General features: G+C 36.9%; 1 protein-coding gene across 5 annotated transcripts in view; it reads right to left on the bottom strand.

The window, feature by feature from the left end:
• The window catches only part of Ada2b (Transcriptional adapter 2B), a 62449-nt gene that overhangs the window by 7906 nt on the left and 35491 nt on the right, over nt 1–19052 (bottom strand). For 4 of the 5 annotated variants that reach the window (XM_083118901.1, XM_083118902.1, XM_083118905.1 and 1 more), the window contains 4 exons: nt 17899–18109; nt 10495–10544; nt 4782–4944; nt 965–1027 (listed from right to left, as the gene is read on the bottom strand). In XM_083118901.1, the coding sequence (XP_082975027.1) occupies nt 965–1027; nt 4782–4944; nt 10495–10544; nt 17899–18109 (487 nt within the window). Of the gene's footprint in view, nt 1–964; nt 1028–4215; nt 4320–4781; nt 4945–10494; nt 10545–17898; nt 18110–19052 lie in introns of all 5 variants that reach the window. The other variant, XM_083118903.1, reaches the window with a different exon arrangement.

Here is a 19052-nt window from a genome sequence, read left to right as displayed (position 1 = left end):
CCCACAGCTGCAGGTGAGTTCACCCTTCACCCCAAGGGCACCTGCCACTCATCCAACCTGATTTACACCCTCTTCTGCCAATTCTGCAACTTTTACCTGGGCAAAACCTCCACCCCCTTGAATCTAAGGATCAATAATCACCTTTCCTCCACCCAAAACTCTGATTTCACAGTTGCCATCCACACCAAGAGCCATAATACCACCTTCAACAACTGTTCCGTGTTGCCATAATCTATCTTTTATGCAGTAAACACTGGTGAAAGTACCTTATATTAGTTTCCCATGGTCTGTCTCTGTCAATATTGTACCAAACGCTACAGTTAGTATTCTGTGCTCCTACTCTTCGTCATTCTGTGAACCTCTTTCTTCTCCGTTGAAAATGTGGCCTAGCCTACGAAATATCAAACTTTTTCCTTTAATGTGGTAAGTGTTTACTGTTTCCTTCTTCATTTGTGTTTATCTGCCCTTCAGGCACCTTTTCTCATCCTATTCCTGTGTGTGTAAGTGTGTGTGTTTGTGTGTGTGTGCAGATTCGTAATCCTGTCTGAATTTATGATTCTAACTACGATGATTGACTACATTATCATGATTTACTTTTACTTTTTTCTGTAGTACAAGGTAAAGAATTGGATGATATAATGTTGTACATACTACATATATGTCTCTTCAATAAATCAAAACCATGTTTCTTTACTTAACCATCTATCACCACAACAATATAGAGTGATGTTGATGTTCCTAAAAATTCCCAGCAATAATACAGCCCCAATACTTTAATGTTTATGATATGACATCTCTATCCAACATGTTTACATGGGTGAATTGATGTGGATAGAATAACTCGTCAGATAAGTATTATGCAAGGAGAAATGGAGGAATTTCACACAAATTAAGAATTTATTCACAGCCGTTAGTAAGACTCAAGATAAAAACATTCCTTTGTTATATAAATAATTGTACTTACCTTCAGCAATATTGTTTTCCATGTGATGAACTGGGATGGTTTCGTATTTAGAGCAGAACACAACTGAAAAGAAACACAATCTAAATTGAAAAAGTGACCATTATCGTAAAGTTACAAGCACTTCTGCATCATAACAACTACTGACTTTTAACAGTCATTGCAATGTGGAAGTACTTAGGATGGTATGAACATATTTCAAAATAACGAACTTATAGAATACCACTGTAAAATAAAGGTCAAGGGAGTGGCATATAATAGTCAATACAAATTAACTCACCCATTAAGGATTTTTTAAACTGACCATATTTTTAAAATACGGGGAACAATGAGCAAGTTAGTTCATATTGATTATTTTTCTCCATGCACTTGCTCTAGAAAGAACCAACAGATTGTTTTACTGAGGAAGAATAAGGAAAATTTAATTTCTAACTTAAGGTTGACAGCAGGCTCTTTATATTGTTCTTGGTTAAAATATCTATATTTTGGTTATTTTATGCCACTTTCTACCTCTCTAAGTTAATTGCGATGATGAGGATGAATGGTGAAGTGATGAAATAGCTGAGGGAACAAACACAACAAAATGTCCATACCTTACCGAGGATTCGAACCTGGGACCTATGGCTTCGTAGTATGCTACTAACCATTCTGCCACTGAGGCTGGTTTGGCTAAAGTAATTAAAACGAAAGAGTCAAAAGAGGAACAAACACACACCGACCCATGAATCCTGTATTTTGCCAGATTATACAGCATCTTACATGTCACCCAACTGTACCACTGACTTTTTAAAAAATACAACAACCATAAATTACTGTGCTCGTAATCATAATCTAATTATTATTTATTATTTGTTAAAACACTAAAATAACACACGAACAGCATGATAAAAAACACTTCGGAGTTCTTCAAAGCTTTTGACTCCTTCACGGAGTCATCTTCTGGGCTGGCTTAGTGTTACGACAACCGCATCTACTCTGTCTCTCCTCTACCAGCCCTGAATGTGACTCCGTGAAGGAGTCGAAAGCTTGGAAGAACTCCGAAGTGTTTTTTTTATCGTGCTGTTTGTGTGTTATTTTAGTGTTTTAACAAATATGTTGCCGGCACGTGACGTAAGAAGTTTTCTAGTCATATTATTTATTACTTTAACTGTAAATTCAGTAAGAAATATGTACAATTAGAACTGTATCAAGGCAGGAAAAAAATCAAATTTCATGTGCATGATATTTTAAATGTATTTTTAAATATGCAGTTTCTGGCTCTACGTGATACCTAAGGAAAGTACTGAAAGGACTATTTGCTAGGAACGGACCAATCAGGAATGTTGGCAGATGCCAATAAACCATAAATAAATATTCTACAATAAGATTTTTATCACAAAATCCACTTGTGTCATACGTCAAAGGTGCAAAATTAATGAAAATTATGAAATTGGCATAATTTCTGGGATACTTGCACCTAGTATTTTGCAGACCAATAAAATACTTGAACTTAATGAACGTATCTAGAATCAAATTTATAATGCGCCTCAACATTTTATAAATTAATTTACATAAATCTTTCATTTATGGAAATTCTGGTAAGGAACATAGTATTTAACAAAATTATTACTCCCAATTAAATCGATAAAATCTGTTTCTACCAGTCCTTGGTTCCATACCCTGGTGGGAGCTCAAAATGTTAAGTTTCTATCCATCAATGGGGCTCAATGCACTGACCACTAGTCGCCAAATAAAAAGTCACTTGGCAGGCAAGTTTTGGCCCTTCAAGGGCTCTTACGCAATGGAATTTACTTCATAGTTTCTTTTTTAAGTAAACAACGATGTGATCTATGTATTTGTTTGTAAGAGGGGATGCATAATGCTTTAATCCCTAAATACCCACCTGGTACATTTCTGTACCAAACAGTGTGGTTGTGTGGTATGTGACTGTGACTCAGATAATATTTGGAGATTCAGGTTTTTATTGCTACATGAGACATGAAGTGCGTCGTCGTTAGTAATTACTGATTAGTAGTTTGATTTTGGCTAGGTTTCTTTGTGAGGGAAGGGAAGGAGTCAAGTGCAATTATTGCCTCTCACAGCTCACTCATACACACAAAAATATATTAATAATATATCCAATTGATCCAAAAATTCTAATTCAATTCAATTAAACGGTACATATATGGAGTTTACATTTGCCATTTCACATACTCAGACTCAAAATACATCTACAAACACAAGTCACAAATGTTATGGGATATACTAATCTATGAATATTTGTTAATTGTATAAGAATTTCATAAGAATCTCAATCTCCAATTTACCTAATCAACTTCAAGATATCTTATCTTGCAATAATCTTCAGTCTCTCAGATAGATTGTTCTGCAAAGGACACTAACAAAGCAAACGAACTGAGAGAATTCAGTTTTATTTTGCTTCCTCGATAAAAAAAAAACTAAACTGTGAAAAACTTGCCTCAGAGCATTAAATAAATATGTATAAATTCAATGGGATTTGGATTAATAAAAGTTGCAATTTTTTACGTCTACGGAAAAAAAATCAAGTAGAATTCATGCATAATTCTCAGATTTCAAGGAATTCCCGGTGAGTAGCCACCCTGATAGAGGTCAAGAATGCACAGTGTTTTCACAGCCACTGCTTGTCAGCACAGTGGAAAGCCAAAGGACCAATGGGAAGCAGGAAGGGGAAGAGGGAGTTGGCAGTGTTTCATGGCCTATCAACAACAAAGAAGTGAGTGTACATGTGACCTCTTTTGTTTGGTTTTGAGATCACAAACCGAAGGAGAAAAATAATTGTTGTGTAGTTTCTTCTCAATGTTTTTTCCTTCTTTTTCCTTCCCTGCATCACTGGCATACTGTAGGCTTCCCTCAAAGACAAGCATGATAGCACAAGATAGCCCAACTTGTCACAAAGGGACATAGAGATGATGCTGTGTGCATGGGATTATGGAGTGATGAAGACATCAATGAAATGTGTACTGTGAAGAGTGATGCAAATGGTGATGAAGGCTAACAGTGTGGACCTTCAGATGACAACAATGACAGTGCACTGGTGATGACTCGTGAAGCTGTGATTCTTTTGTATTGCTTTGGAAAACAATTTCTTCCTCAAAACATATCAAGAGCAAGTGCATAACTTTTGCAAGGAGAGTGGAAAAACAATTTCTTCCTCAAAACATATCAACAACAAGTGCATAATTTTTGCAAGGAGAGTGACACACACAAACAATATGTAGGTAGCATCTTCAAACCTCATATTGTAGCATTGCCTCCATGGGGGAGAGCCAGCATTTTCTTCTCCTCTTCTACTTGATAAAGCAATATTGTTTTTTAAGACCACAGATTTATAGCTAATCTGTAATGAACATAACAAGATGTGATTTGTAACTTTACCATTCATAGGTTCAGAGTTAAATTTATTTTATTTAAAACAGTACAAAATTTCAAAATTTCCTGCCAATTACACACTGGAAATTGGCACAAATACCAAGGGAACTGCTTGGACATTTAGGATTAAAGCATTATGTCAATTTGTATACATACACACACACACACACACGTACATACATTTTAAAAGAATTGTTTACCCAACATCAATTGCTACCCCCAAGTGCGGAGGTCACCACACACTCTGCTAACAACCCCATCTCCCCACAGACATTCTTGACCCCCCATTACCCTTCCATTCCATTTGTCGCTCTACATAATACCAAAACAAAATTAGGCAGGAAATCAGTTCCTTCAAGTTAATATATTCGGGTTTGATTTAAAGTACTATACTGTACTTATGATGCTAACCATGAAAAACACCACAAACCTGTTTTTCCTGATTTGAAAGCATATGGTATCCAGGAAGGCTGGAGATGTTTACAGTAGACGTGTCCCCACACATGTCTGCTCCTTCTCCACTGCTATCCACGCAGCTTTGGAGCTGCTGTGTGTGTCTTCCGTCTGTAGAGAAGGAATCTTCGCCCTTTTTTCTGTCATGGAGAATGAAACAAGAATAGCTTTAATATTTGTATTACCTTAATTTTCCAAAATACAACAGGGTTTCTGCCATACTCTGGGTGCTATCTCGGCAACAAACCTTTTAAAAAAAATGTCTCACTTTGAAGAACCACACTGATCTTCTGTCCAAATGTCTGCAATGGTTTTCGGCTGCAATGGAAAATTTGCCTGAATGCTCTACAATGGGTTATAAAAACAGAATTGTTCAGAACTGGAATACATGTGGTTCTTTCAAATTATGTTTGATGCATTTGTTGTTGAGAGAGCCATAGATCCAGCAGAAACTAAGTACAGAAACACATGCACCAAACCCTATGTGTAAAACTAATAGCATTTACATTATTATGTACCCCTTAAACTGAACATGCCAACCATTTTTATGCAAGTCCATTCAAATGACTTTTACACTTAACTGTATTTTAAAAAATATTCTTTAAAGAGGTGATGAAAAAGGAGAATGAAAACCAATACACATAATGCCTGAATCACACGATGCTAGATCTCCTGCTGGATTTTCCAGTTGGGCTTTGACTATTTGTGTGGTACTGGCTCAGCTGTTGGTTTTCACCTCACATGATACTTGTTAACGTACTTGCCAGTATGCTTTTGTTCCTATAAGACATTGCGCAAAGCAGACAAGATAAAAAGATGGACGAGCGATTTGAAGAATAATGTACAGGGTGGCTGAAAAAGTCACTTAACACCCCCAGTACAAGGCCACTACAGCACGCAACATGGAAATGGTGATGACCAATCGTTATCAGGCCAAGGAGGAACCATATTGACGGCACCCACGTGGTCGGCAGCCATCTAAACAAATTTTAAGGCATTTTTCTAACACCTCGAAAAGAAGCAAATTGCTACACAAATTGAGTCATAACTTTTTACTGGTTAACGATACATCGAAAAAACCTTCACCATTGCTTTTCTCGTGAAATTCTAGTCTGATTTGATATATCATATCACCCCCTTCCCATTTAAAATTCTGAAGTTGAATTCAAGATGACGGTGATCAAGATGGCTACCGACCATGCGGGAGGCATCAATGTGGTTCCCCCTTGGCCTGGCAATGATTGGTCATCACCATTTCCACGTTGCACGCTGCAGTGGCCTTGTTCCCGAGGGTGTTAAGTGACTTTTTGAGCCACCCTGTAGAATAGCTTTTGCTGATAATAAAAATTAAAACAATTAAAAGAAAAGTGTGGACTAGAAATTGGCTCGAAAGAAAATATGGTAATCAATGTGTACTGAACAATATTTTTAATAAACTCGGGTGTGTATATTCATACATGAGATTCACAGGCTTCATTCATTAAAATAAAAAAAAAGGAAATATTTTGTTCAACGAAATATGTCAAACACATTTAATACACTTGTAATAATAAAAATTTTCATTTGTCGGCTAATCACATTCGCTTACAAATTTCATCAGTTTGGATAAATTCCTAAACATTAATGAACTGAACACAAATGCACATCATCCCTGTACTTTTCTTTTATCGGGAAGTGAACAAAAACAACCAAGCAACCAACTCTGAAACCAGACAAAAAAAAATTCCTTTGCCAAACTCAGATATTTTCTTCACATGGCCAAAAAATTCACTCTGGTTGTCTGTTCCACAGAATCTAGCAGAGAAAGCCAGTTGCAATTAGAACATGGCCTAGTGGTCAAAAACCAGTCAAAGAGTCAGCCTGGCCACCTTGATTTCCAGCCAGGTAGGCAGTTTAGCACCAACTAGGGCATTCCTACTGAAAATCCAATTCCGTGTAATTCAGCCTTCAGTTACGGAATAGTCCACTAACACAAGTTGAGGTCACCTTGTAACATCATGGACGGTCTGAGTGACATCACATTAAGCATGCCACACTGGCCCATTGCTAAAAGTTGCATTTTCTTCTGAAGGTTCATTTCCAAGCTTGCTTATAGGTCTCCCTCAACTGTATATTAACTTTATATTCTTTGGTCCCTTAAAAACACTACTAACAACATTACCATATTTTTGAAGGCTGCAATTTTCTATTTCCTAAACTTTTCCAAGATGTGCTTATAAATTACTGTATGGGCTATTCTACTTTCTGATGTGTAATGTATGTTGTTATTTATATGTATATAAGTGAACCTTATTCCAAGAGCAAAGTTAAACAACAATTTTCATTGCACCATGGTTTCAGAAAAACTAATATTTGAATCATGCAATACACCATGTTCATAAATTATTGGCAGATTTCTTGACTATAATCTGAGTTGAAAATGTCCCAAGGATCATGAAATTCCTGTCGATTATACAATGTGAATGTACATTTGGAATAGCCCTAGAAAAGGAGTACATCAGTGTCTGACATCTGTGGTGTCACACGTGCGGCATACATTGAATGTATTTAAGGTCTGTGTGAAACTTCAAAAAACTCCAGATTCAAATGATGCTCATTTCATGTATTTCTGTTCATCATTGGTGAAAATATAGTCTAAATTGACCAATAAAATTTTTGAACACATGGTACAATTAATTCACATTGATAGTGCATACTGTTCCTATCACCAATGCTTTATTGTTTTAGCTGTACTAAAATGAATTGCCAACACATTTAATTAAGGGCTGAGCTGGTACCAACACCTATTCTCTTACTAATTTTCAGTGAAACTGAAACTTCAACATTGTAACAATTAAAAAGTTGTTGAGAATATTCATCAATATTAACGTACAAGCATCCCATTGCAATTACACATAAATTTATTAGTAGTAGTCAAATATGAATCTTCCTTTAAAACATTCCAAGAATTACATTGGGTTACTAAAGCAGTTGTCACCTAATCACAAAATCGACCCTTTTCAGACAATACTTCTGCAAATTAAATGATAATTCTGAATTTTGCACTACTTTCCAGGATAATTAAGACTCCATGAAAGTGGCATGCAGCATTTTCGCAGAACCCATAAGAGATACCAAACCTTTGGAAAAGTGTACAGTAGTATCAGCCACATTAGTATTTTGGCATCAGCATAGCCCTGCATTTAAATAGGTTTCTTTACCCCATTCTAGATTGAGGATCACCTGATCATTGCATGTTCATCATAATAAATAAAATACCAGTATATTAAAGCTTTTACATTTACCAATTCACATGTCATCTTCATCCAATAAAAGAATCAATATTCTTAAGGTAAGACTAAGACTTTGTAATTAACACACTTAATTTTTAACTCGCATGCTTACTTTTGGCATGTTGTAAGGCCTCGAAAATTGTTGAGGATACTTTTCTATATCAAACAAATGTTCGACTGGTGATGCATATACCCTAATATGTAGTTTAATTATCAATATAGCTGGAACAAGTGCAAATCTGCACATTAATATCTTAACAAACTTTCCATTCACCACAACACAAATATTTTTTCAGGTCACGTACAATGTTTTGCACATGCAGACACAAACTATACAGCAGAAAGTAGATGATTGCCTAAAACTACCCCCTTGTACCCGATTAAGGGCATGAGGAAGGGTTTCTGCGAGGTTCTTCTCTCCATGGCAGCTGGGATCACTGTTGTCAACTTAGCTCTTTTGGAGACAGATCTGGCTCTTTCGTGTACTTGTTTGGCTATGACCCGCCCCCTATGATACCATCACAGGCTCCCACACACATAGACAAACTCTTGCCATGAGTATTTTGCACGTGTCATCATATTCTTATATTGGCTACATCACCCCACCCCCTCTTACCTCCCCAGCTACTTTTTTATAGCTCGTGGCTGAGATAAAGATGACAATATTGTTATGTGAGAATCCTTTATTTTCAATTTCATACGACTATTGGTGTATTGAAGACTAAAATTGGTTAAGTGCCACAAGAATTCAAATACAGTTTTTCACGTTAAACTGTGAAATGTGCCATGCTTGATAATGTGGTAAACGTGAAAAGTGGCTGGTAGCCCTCTTAACTAGTTCAAAGGGCGTGTAAAAAGGTACTAGTGTGAACGTTCGTACGGGCTGATGTGCTGAACGATGCAATTTCCCAACTATTTCACTTTTGACACTTACAACGTTTACCACTTTTAGTCCTCCATTATTGACATGGGTGATGTTGTCAGATCTAGATGGTGAAAACTTAAGATTAAAATGTCATCAATTTAAAGTTAATGGTGATAACAGTGCCCCCCCAACTAAAATTGCCCTAGGAGGTACTTCATCTAGCCTTCGTAAATCTAGATCCTTGAAAGTCAACTTTAGATCCATTTAAGGTGAAATTTAGTTCTTTTATGTACATCAGATTTGGCAACAACACTGTCAGGATGGTCGTAGGATTCTGAAAATTTCTATTCATCATATTTTCAAATAAAAAAACACTTCCACTTACAACATGGGGAGAAATTCACTCTCTTCCAAGCAGTTTTTCTTTTTCGTAACATTGTCCATTCGGATATTGAAATAAATACACAATTGGTGCGAAACTGACACTCTTCACCTTAATATAGTTAATTATTTCCTTAGCTTTTTTCACTGATGTTATTGACAAGTGACCCCCACCCCCGTCATTCTCAATTAGCATGGCTTGCATGCCCTGATGTTTTAGCTTCCAAATAAAAGTTACCTGAAGCAGATAGGTCGAATAGTCTATGAGTTATAATAATTGCATGCACACTATGCAAATTAGGCTTTTTTTGTTGTAAAAAAACAAGAGTTCCACATATTGCCTCATATTTCACCTTGTATGACAGCCAGGAGCATGAAACAAGTTTCATTTTGTTGCCAGAAGTCCATTCTATGAAAACAAGGCCAAAGTTTACGTCCTTTTCCCATAACAGTGGAAACAGAGGGGACCCAAGTACAGATTTTTATATCTTTTTCATGAAAATTTGAAGGCACGAGACTCCCAAAACCTTCCTTACCACCTTCGGTATACCGAATTGGGCATGGTTGCATGTGCTATGCTTCTAACTTCCAAACAAAAGTTACCCGAAGTAGATTGGTCCAATAGTCTAAGAGTTATAACGTTTTATCTGAAATAAGTAGAAATTTAAAATTCGCAGGCAAAGGCCTCGGCGAAACAGGGGTTACTTTCAGAAAACCCACTCGGCTGTCTAAAGGTTAAAATAAAATCAACTTAAAGAAAAACAATAAGTGTGCAAGATGTAAAGCTTGTAACTGCCATTACCGTAAAATTATGAAGAGTGTGTAAAATAATGTTTGCTTATTGAGAATAATTTGAAATTTATATGTACTAGTTGTTGTTACTGGTAGTTAAAACCATCAAAAATACATTCTACTCTACACCATGCGCCAATTTCCTTTGGTTGAACAACCAAAATCAAAGTTTCTTTCCTAGAATATACAATCGAACACCAATTTTACGTTTACTAGCATTATATATTTTCCTGCAAAAGGTCATTCATCTTGGTCCCTTGAAAAAATGTAGAATTCAAGTTCCACTATATAGCAACAGCATGCAATGAACTTACTTCTATGGAAAAATCAAAAGCATTCTCTAAAGCTATTTAAAAAATGATTTTTGAAAAAATACTTACTCTCTTTTTGATGTCATTGAAGAAGTGGAGGGGAAGGACCCACTGCTACCCTAGGTAAAAGGTAAACTGATACAATCTGAACCTTTATATAATAGCTGCACATAGACTGGACATTTATGTTTATTCATAAAGGTAAAAAAAAAAAAAAAAAATGTTCCCACTATTTTTTTTTAAGTTTCCACACCACTTTGTGATGCTTTTCCGTAATATTAGTTATGTGTAAAATTCAAATTATTCATTATCAATGAACACTGCTGAAAAAAAAAGTGAATGATAATTTTAAAGTATTTTTGCCACAGCTGTGCCTACATCAGTTTGCACTCTTACTGATTCCCACAAATATTGGAATAATGTAACAATTAAAAGTGGTTCAGAATATTGATTACTATTAATATTTAACATTCCATTGCACTTATATCACATCTACTAGATATTCAACAAATTACATCAGAATATTAAAAATAGCGGTCATTGAATTACAAAATTAGTTTTTTCACATAATACTGGTGCAAAATTAATAAAAATCACACAATTCCCAGAATATTTACTCAGAAAAATACAGTGTCTCAAATTTTGCAAACCTTACAAGATGGATGGTGATTAATTTTGAACTGATATTTTCTAATTCTGGTACATCAGTATCAATATCAGCTCTAATGTGTATGAAATATACCCTACCTATTCACATTCTACACGCCAGACAAGTTGTTCGAAACATTCATTTCAACTGACATAACCTGCTCATTTTCTGATCCATCATAATAGCTTATTATGTGAATGGACAATCATTTGTGATGTATAAAAGATCATTTATGGAAATATATGACCTGATGGAAATAAAACTGCTATCCCTACAAGAGAGCTCATACTATGCACAAAATATCTGCAGTAATAAAAATGGCATGAATGCGTCAAAATCAACTAAATTAAGGCTGCACTGGACCTTTAGAATGCACCAGCAAAGTCATTTAAAAAAATTCCTCGCCTTTCGAAATAACCACCATAATATTCAAAAAAATTACATATGTTTAGAATTGCTTCAAGAGCATTTAAAATCAGCTTTCTATTGATTCCTTTACTTTCTACACAGATAGATATTTGTCATAATTTTATTATGATGAAAACCTATATACAGTGAGTTTCACGGTCAACTTGGCTGCGGAGAGGCAGCCAGCTTGCCAGGCAGTGGGAGCGTGTCTGCTGGCATTTAGAACCACAGCATTACACTGACTTTGGCACTGGACGCATCAGTACTTCAGTATCCCGATAGTTGGTGTCCAGTTTACACATATTTGTGAAGTGTTAAGGTGTTAACAAGTGTTTTACATTGTTTTGTTTTAATGTACATATTACTGGTGCTTTTCTGGATTTTTCCCCAATGTTTACGTACGACTCTTACGCCATTATGAATTCTTGTAGGGAAGAAAGTTAGGAGTTTTGAAGCAGAATTCCCACATGTTCCTGTTTCACACAGAGACAATGCTTAAAAAAGATCTATAAAAAAACAACAAAAAAAAAAACACGCACGCACGCACGCAGAGAGAGAGAGAGAGAGAGAGAGAGAGATAGAGAGATAGAGATAGAGAGATAGAGATAGAGAGAGAGAGAGAGAGAGAGAGAGAGAGAGAGAGAGAGAGAGAGTGAGTGAGTGAGTGAGTGAGTGAGTGAGTGAGTGTGCGACTGTTGCAGCCAAGTCATGTTCAGTGTGAAACTACACAGTCTAGGGATGGGCCGATATGAAATTTTGGCCGATACCGATAAAGTACCAATATAATATTTACCGATACCGATATTCTACCGATCCGATATAAAATTAGATATGGTACTTGAAGAACATGAAATGTTCCTTGATCTCCTTAACAAATGTGTGTTTCGAGGTGACTGCATTGCAAAAGAAGTTGAATATTTAGACAATTACTTTTCTAGAAAGTAGGGCATCGAGATTGACCATAAAAATTACAACGAAATGGTAGAATTTTGCACTAAATTATAAGATACAACGAAATGGTAGAATTTTGCACTAAATTATAAGATATTTATCGATATATCAGATTGGTAAAATAATCGGTAATTTTACCGATAAACCGATACCAATAGAGTACCGATTAATCGGTCCCATCCCTACTATACACGAAAAGGCACATACAGCTGAGAACTCAGCGAGCATGTGCAGTGCTTTGAAAATAATGGATTTTCGCCACTTGAAATGTTAACCTCTGAGCCACCGAGTTGGTTTCCTTTTCATGCCAGGATAGCCTGACAGTAAGCATCCTGATGACAGCAGGGTCAAACCACGATCGCAACTGCAAGTTGCAGGGGTGCAGAAGGGTTGAACGTGCATAAATGCTGAGAAAAGACAAACGCGGCAACAAGCATGTCAGGTTGGGAAATCGATAGGCCGCGGGTTCGAGTCACAAAACAGGCACTCCATGCATACAGATAAATAGCACATGCAAACTTCATCCAGAAGGGCAAGGTTTCCAAGAAGATAGTCTATTTCAAGCTGAAGTCATTGATTTCAGTTACGTTTTGGCAGGAAACATGTGATCTAAATGTGAGAAAAAACATTGCTTAACGGGCAAGATTTTTAATGAAAACTAAAACATAAGAAAAGCTCTAATTCCTAGTCAAAGCAAGTTCAACAATGGCAGAAAGGTCCAATTGTTGGTGAAAAAGGAAAGTTAAAGACAAATAGTGTGATTGAAGAGAGACAAACATTTTTAAGGAAAAATAAACGAAAAAGGCTCGAAAATGCTCGGACCTGGGCGCCGTGTCCACTGTCCACCACTGGGCATGCAGCAAAAATTTCGAATAACTTGCTCGAAAATGAACGTAGAAAGGCAGAAGGGACCTTAACACTTCACAAACACATACAAACTGGACACCAGCTATCTGGATACTGAAGCACAGACACATCCAGTGTCAAAGTCAGCATAAAGCTGTGGGTCTAAATGTCAGCACATGCACTCCCACCACCCAGCCAGCTCGCTCGCTAACTTGATCGTGAGACTCACGGTATGTAGAAAACAGTGAAAAGATGATTCACCTGAATTGTCTAGGAATTCTAAATAGATACAGGAAAACCTCGTTAATACGAAGTTCAAGGGACCAAAAAATGTCAACTTCGAATTAAACGACTTTGAGTTATCCAAACTTTTCAAGATGGCATCCGTTTTTCAGGTATAAATAAAGTTGAGTATAAATTACCCCCACAACGGATGTTTTATACTTGGTGGTAGCCAGGAAAATAAGCTTTTTATGTACTATATAATAATATTGTACGTTTTAAAGAAAGTGTAAAAAATGTTACACAAAATGAGAACACGGAGCTTACAAGGACGGCTCAAGGACATTTATCCTGCATTGTTATACAAAAAGTCTTTTAAAAAACGGTACTTTCTTTTAATTGTGCAAAGTTGTTGCTCTTCCATGAAATTCTTACCATTTTAGTTCATAAGAAACCCGTTTGCACGGAGACCTACGGAAAGGAAAACAATACTCGTTTATTGCAAGAAATGAAACTCTGAAGAATCTTGACAGTAGTCACACTGACGCGAGCAAGAGGCAGGAGATAATCGGACAGAATGAATATTAGATTTTATGGGTGTTCAGTAGAACATTGTCTGTTACAGGATTAACTGGTAAGAGAAGATTCTCTTGGGAGAGAACACAACCTTTCCCTGGCAAAAATAATAATAATAATAATAATTTCTGGGCTGTAAATTTTGTTCTGGTTCAGCTGTCTAAAACACATCCTAAAAAAAGTCATGTTTTCTTTGCTTCAGTTAACTTCATATTAGCCCCCTCCCCCCCTATGCAGGGATCAGTCCGAACTCTTCCTCAACTTGCATTGTAATCCATTCTGAAAAAGTAAACACAAAACTTGCGATCTGTTTGCACCAAATGTGTATCCTAGCACACATTAAACAGTGCCGTACTCAATAATCACTCTGGTTTGGATCCCACTTTAAACTGTATATTTAGTCCCGCTTAGCTCATCAGCATAAAATGAACTCAAAACAAGCTTTACGAAACTTGTGTATTTTCAGATTAATCGACAATTTATTGTAGGAATCAGGAGTATTCTGAAGGTCAAACACTCGCTCCGCCGCCAAAAGATGGAATTTCGTTATCGTCAAATGAAAACAGCTTTGCGAGATTCAAAACAATGAGGCTTATTCCAGCACTGGATGAGTCATTGCCGTTATGGGCAAGAGCAGCAGCTTTCCAGATGCTAGACTAAACACTGGCGTCAGCTGCAATGTAAACACAGTGAGACCAGCTGGAAGTTAGAGCAGCAGGTGGCAGAAGTGAAATCGTCAGCATTTTAAAGATAATGCAGTTGTCGAAGACCCCGAACTTTTATCAGCAGCGTGAAAAAAAAATGATCCTTGCATTAGGTTTCACCATGCAACAGACAATAATACAGGCAATATTTATTATCCAGACAGCTGCATTCAAACAAGAAAGATGGACCTGAATTCTGCAATTATCACATTACCATGCACACCAGTGGCAGACAATGAGCTGTTGCAGGAGAAGGAAGGGGGTCACTTATCCTGCATTTTTTGTTATTTTTGAAGGTATTCAGAACTGGTTGCATTATTTTTAGACGCCACACGAGCAAGAAAATTGTGGCCGAAACAATTAATAAAGGACCCCCCGCCCCTGTTTGCTGACAGAAAAAGGGGAGAAGTCACTCAGCCAACAGAACACTGTTTTGGCAAATTTTATGACCGGCACAGTTGGGAAAAGTATGAAGCGGGAAACTGGAGTTGCAACATACGTAAGATCGACGCCAACTTTTGCGGGAAACCTAGATGAGAACGCATTAAGCGGGTTGACGATATTTAGTTGGCCTATGTGGCTGAAAACTCGCAGGTGAGGAGGGGGGGGGGAGCAGCCCGATATGACTGCTGTACTTGCAGTCTTTGCCAATGTGTATGGAGGGTCAAGCTCTTTCGACAAATACACCACCTTGGTCCTTGAGAGATAAGATCGCAGGAATGTTCCAAAACACAGATGCGCGGTGCCTGGAAGTCTGGCCCATCTGTCCAGCTCTGACCTAGATTTCCCGTGAGTGAGCAACTCTCTGCCTTGTAGCCGACAACTTCCAGTAACCGCTTTCATTCAAAACGTGTTCTTTGTTCCCTGCGACACTTCATAAAAACGCGAAACTGTTAAGAGATAATCAAAGCCACATAGGCGAACTAAAGATCGTCAACCCGCTTAATGCGTTGTCATCCAGGTTTCCACAAAAGTTTACTTCGATCTTACGTTCATCATAACTCCCGTTTCCCACTTCATACGTTTTCCTAATTGTGTCGTAATATCTGCCAAAAAAGTGTTCCGTTGGCTGACTGACTTCTCCCTTTTTTCCTGTCAGCAAAGGGGGGGGAGGGGCGATTTTCTTGCTCGTGTGCGCACACGGGCTGATTACAGGCGAGGGTGGAAGTGGACCCACCCCTCTTCCTTTGACGTCTAAAATGGGGCAACCAGTTCTGGATATATTCTTGAAAACGAACAAAAACGGAATAAAAAAATTAACCCTCCCCCTTTTCCCAGCTTATTCTCCGCCACTGGTGTGCACGGCAATGTTGATAATTGCAGAATTCAGGTCTTTTTTTATGCTGTTGTCTGCATAGGAAATTTTACCCGTATTATTGTCTGTTGCATGGTAAAACGTAAAGCAAGGGACATTTCTTTCTTCTTTACACTGCTGTTAAATGTTCAGTCTTCGACAGTTGCTTTATCTTTAAAATGCTGGGATTTTTCTCTTCCGCCACCTGTTGCTTGAACTTCCAGCCGGTCTCCTTGTTTTTACGATGTAGCTGGCGCCAGTGTTTTGTCTAGCGTCTGCAAAGCTCTTGCTGTAGCAATGACTCATCCAGCGCGAAGGAAAAAGTTATTGTTTTGAATCTCCCAAAGCTGTTTTCATTTGACGATAACAAAATTCGATCTCCAGAAAGGAAAACAACAGTTAAAATAACTTCATGTTCTGCACCTTCTGATAAGCAAAACTGTAAATTTAATTCGCATCCGCTTTTCTTCAGAACCATTCATGTGAAGAAAAAAAAAAGTGCTCAATGTAGGAATGTTCGCTGAGATGATTAAAAAGACATTATTCAAGGGGAAAACTTTTGGAGGAGTGGGTGTTTGACATCGAGAATACTCCTAAATCCAACATTAAATCATCGATTAACGTGAGAATAACGATCTACCATTTTGATATGTAAAAGTGCGCAGTTTCATAAAGCTTGTTTTCAGTTCATTTTATGCTGATGGGCTAATCGGGACTAAATATACAGTTTAAAGTGAAATTCAATTCCAAACCTAAATTACTTTCGACTGGGACGCTGTTTAATGACGTGTCCTAGAATACACATTGGGTGAAGACAGATCGCAAGTTGAGCGTTTCCTTTTTCACACTGGATTACAATGCAAGTCAAGGAAGGAGTTTGGACTGCTCCCTTGAATGGGGAAGGGGGGAGGGTGAATGAAGTTGGTTGAAGCAAAGAAAACATGTTTTTTTTTTGCGATGTATTTTACATAGCCGAACCAGAACAAAAATTACAGCCCCACCTTTTTTTTTTTTTGTCTGGTGCCTAGAAAGGTTGTGTTGTTTCTCCCAAGAGATCTAATCTTACCAGTTAATCTTGTAACAGACAATGCTCCAGTAGACCCGTATAATCCAACATTCATTCTGCCCGATTGTCTCCCGACTTTTGCTAGCGCCAGTGTAACTGGTGTCAAGATTATTCGAGTTTCTCTAGCAATAAGCGAGAGATTGTTTTCCTTTCCATAGGTCTCGGTGCAAACGGGTTTCTCGTAAACTATAATTGTAAGAATTTCCTGAAAAAGCAACGACTGTGCACAATTGAAATAAAGTAACATTATTTTTTGTGAAAACGTTTTCATGTTCTATTTTCCTTCTCACAGGTTGTATAACTACCAGGATAAATGGTGTTACCATCTCCTATGCATCTTTGTGTCCGTTTGAGCTCCGTTTAAGCAGAAAATTGGGGCAAATTCCAATAACGACCCCTTCGAAATAACAACCCTTTTCCCGGGAACTGTGAAAGGTCGTTGAATCGAGAGTTGACTGTATAATAATAGAAAGTATTTTATCGATATTGACAAAGAAAAAGTTTTATACCCACACTTAATAAGGATTGACACAACAATTCATATTGATCCATCTCTAGAAATAACAAAGTTATGAATGGAATCCCTTCTATGTAACTATCATTACATCTCAATTTACTCACACCAGATGCTAAGTTTCAAAAAATAAAATTACAGCTTATACTGAATTTACCCTTTTCTTTTAAAAAAAAAATCTCTCTTCAAATCATCCCCAAAATAATAAATAAACCATGCAATAGTAGAGGAATATGCACTTACAGATCTTTTTTCTTTCCACTGTTCTCGCTGCAAACGCTCCTGTTCGTACTGTGCACACTCCTCATGTCTTGTGAGTCCATTCTTCCTGTACCTGATAAGTTCCCGAACACGAATTTTAAGCTCCCTTTCCGTAAGTAGATTCTGAAGGAACTGTTCATGTTCTTGAGCAGTATGGAACTGGGTGAACACTCTAAACTTATCCTGAAGCTCTCTGTAAATATGATTCAAATAATAATAAAATATATAGTTTTAGTTCTAAAATTAAATTTAGATTCTTCTTGGTTGTGCACATTACTTGTTAATACAGTGGAACCTCGATTTTTAAACATTATACATACAGTTTTTGTGACTCCAATGAAGGAAGAGAATATAAAATTTTCCCAATTTTACACATTCCCACACTTAAAGTGTTAGTGCTTTCAAAAAAATAAAATAGATGTTCCACTGTATCACTACCACTTCTCTTTCAATAGGAAAAAAATATGCACAAAGTTTTAAAGGAGGAAAAAGGATGATAAGAGACAATAAAAAAAAACTGATACATTGTGAAATACTAGCAGTTTCATTTAAATTGATCAGTTAAACAGCTGTTCTAAAAAGCTTTTCTAAGTAACAAACAAGTACTGTAAAGCTGAAATGTTATTTTTTTAAATTATTTTTGCTTGTTTTATTTACACAGCATTAGTAAAAATATATAATACAGGATGGTCCATAAGTGTTGAAACATCAATTTAAAACAAACATGGATGGGGACATCTTTGAGATATGTTATTAACATGATAGACATCTTGAAGTGAAATAATGGAACAATTGTCATGTAGTATGTCAACGTTGCTTACATTTCTGTGGGTAAACAACATGGTGTTCTCAACTTCAATGTAAATGTAGAAATGTAGCCATTATGATGCTTAAACCACAATGGTTTTTCATTATGTTGATTGACAATGACGTTAACCCAAAAAAAACTGATGGGAGATTCTTCTGACCACGTCGTGTTATTACAAAGATTTCCTCAAATATCACTTAAGACTGATTACCAACTGATTAAGGAATTTGAGAAATGGGTACAGTTCACATAATCTTAGATCAAGCCAAGAAAAACATGTGTGGTTCAAACAGCATTCGGGTTAAAGTTATGTTGAAATTAAGCCCAT

This window comes from Lepisma saccharinum, chromosome 3, assembly GCF_977018435.1.
Source record: "Lepisma saccharinum chromosome 3, izLepSacc3.1, whole genome shotgun sequence".
In the NCBI taxonomy this organism is placed as follows: Eukaryota; Metazoa; Arthropoda; class Insecta; order Zygentoma; family Lepismatidae; genus Lepisma; species Lepisma saccharinum.
The sequence above is the reverse complement of the archived record's forward strand: the minus strand, read 5'-3'. Positions and strand labels throughout refer to the sequence as shown.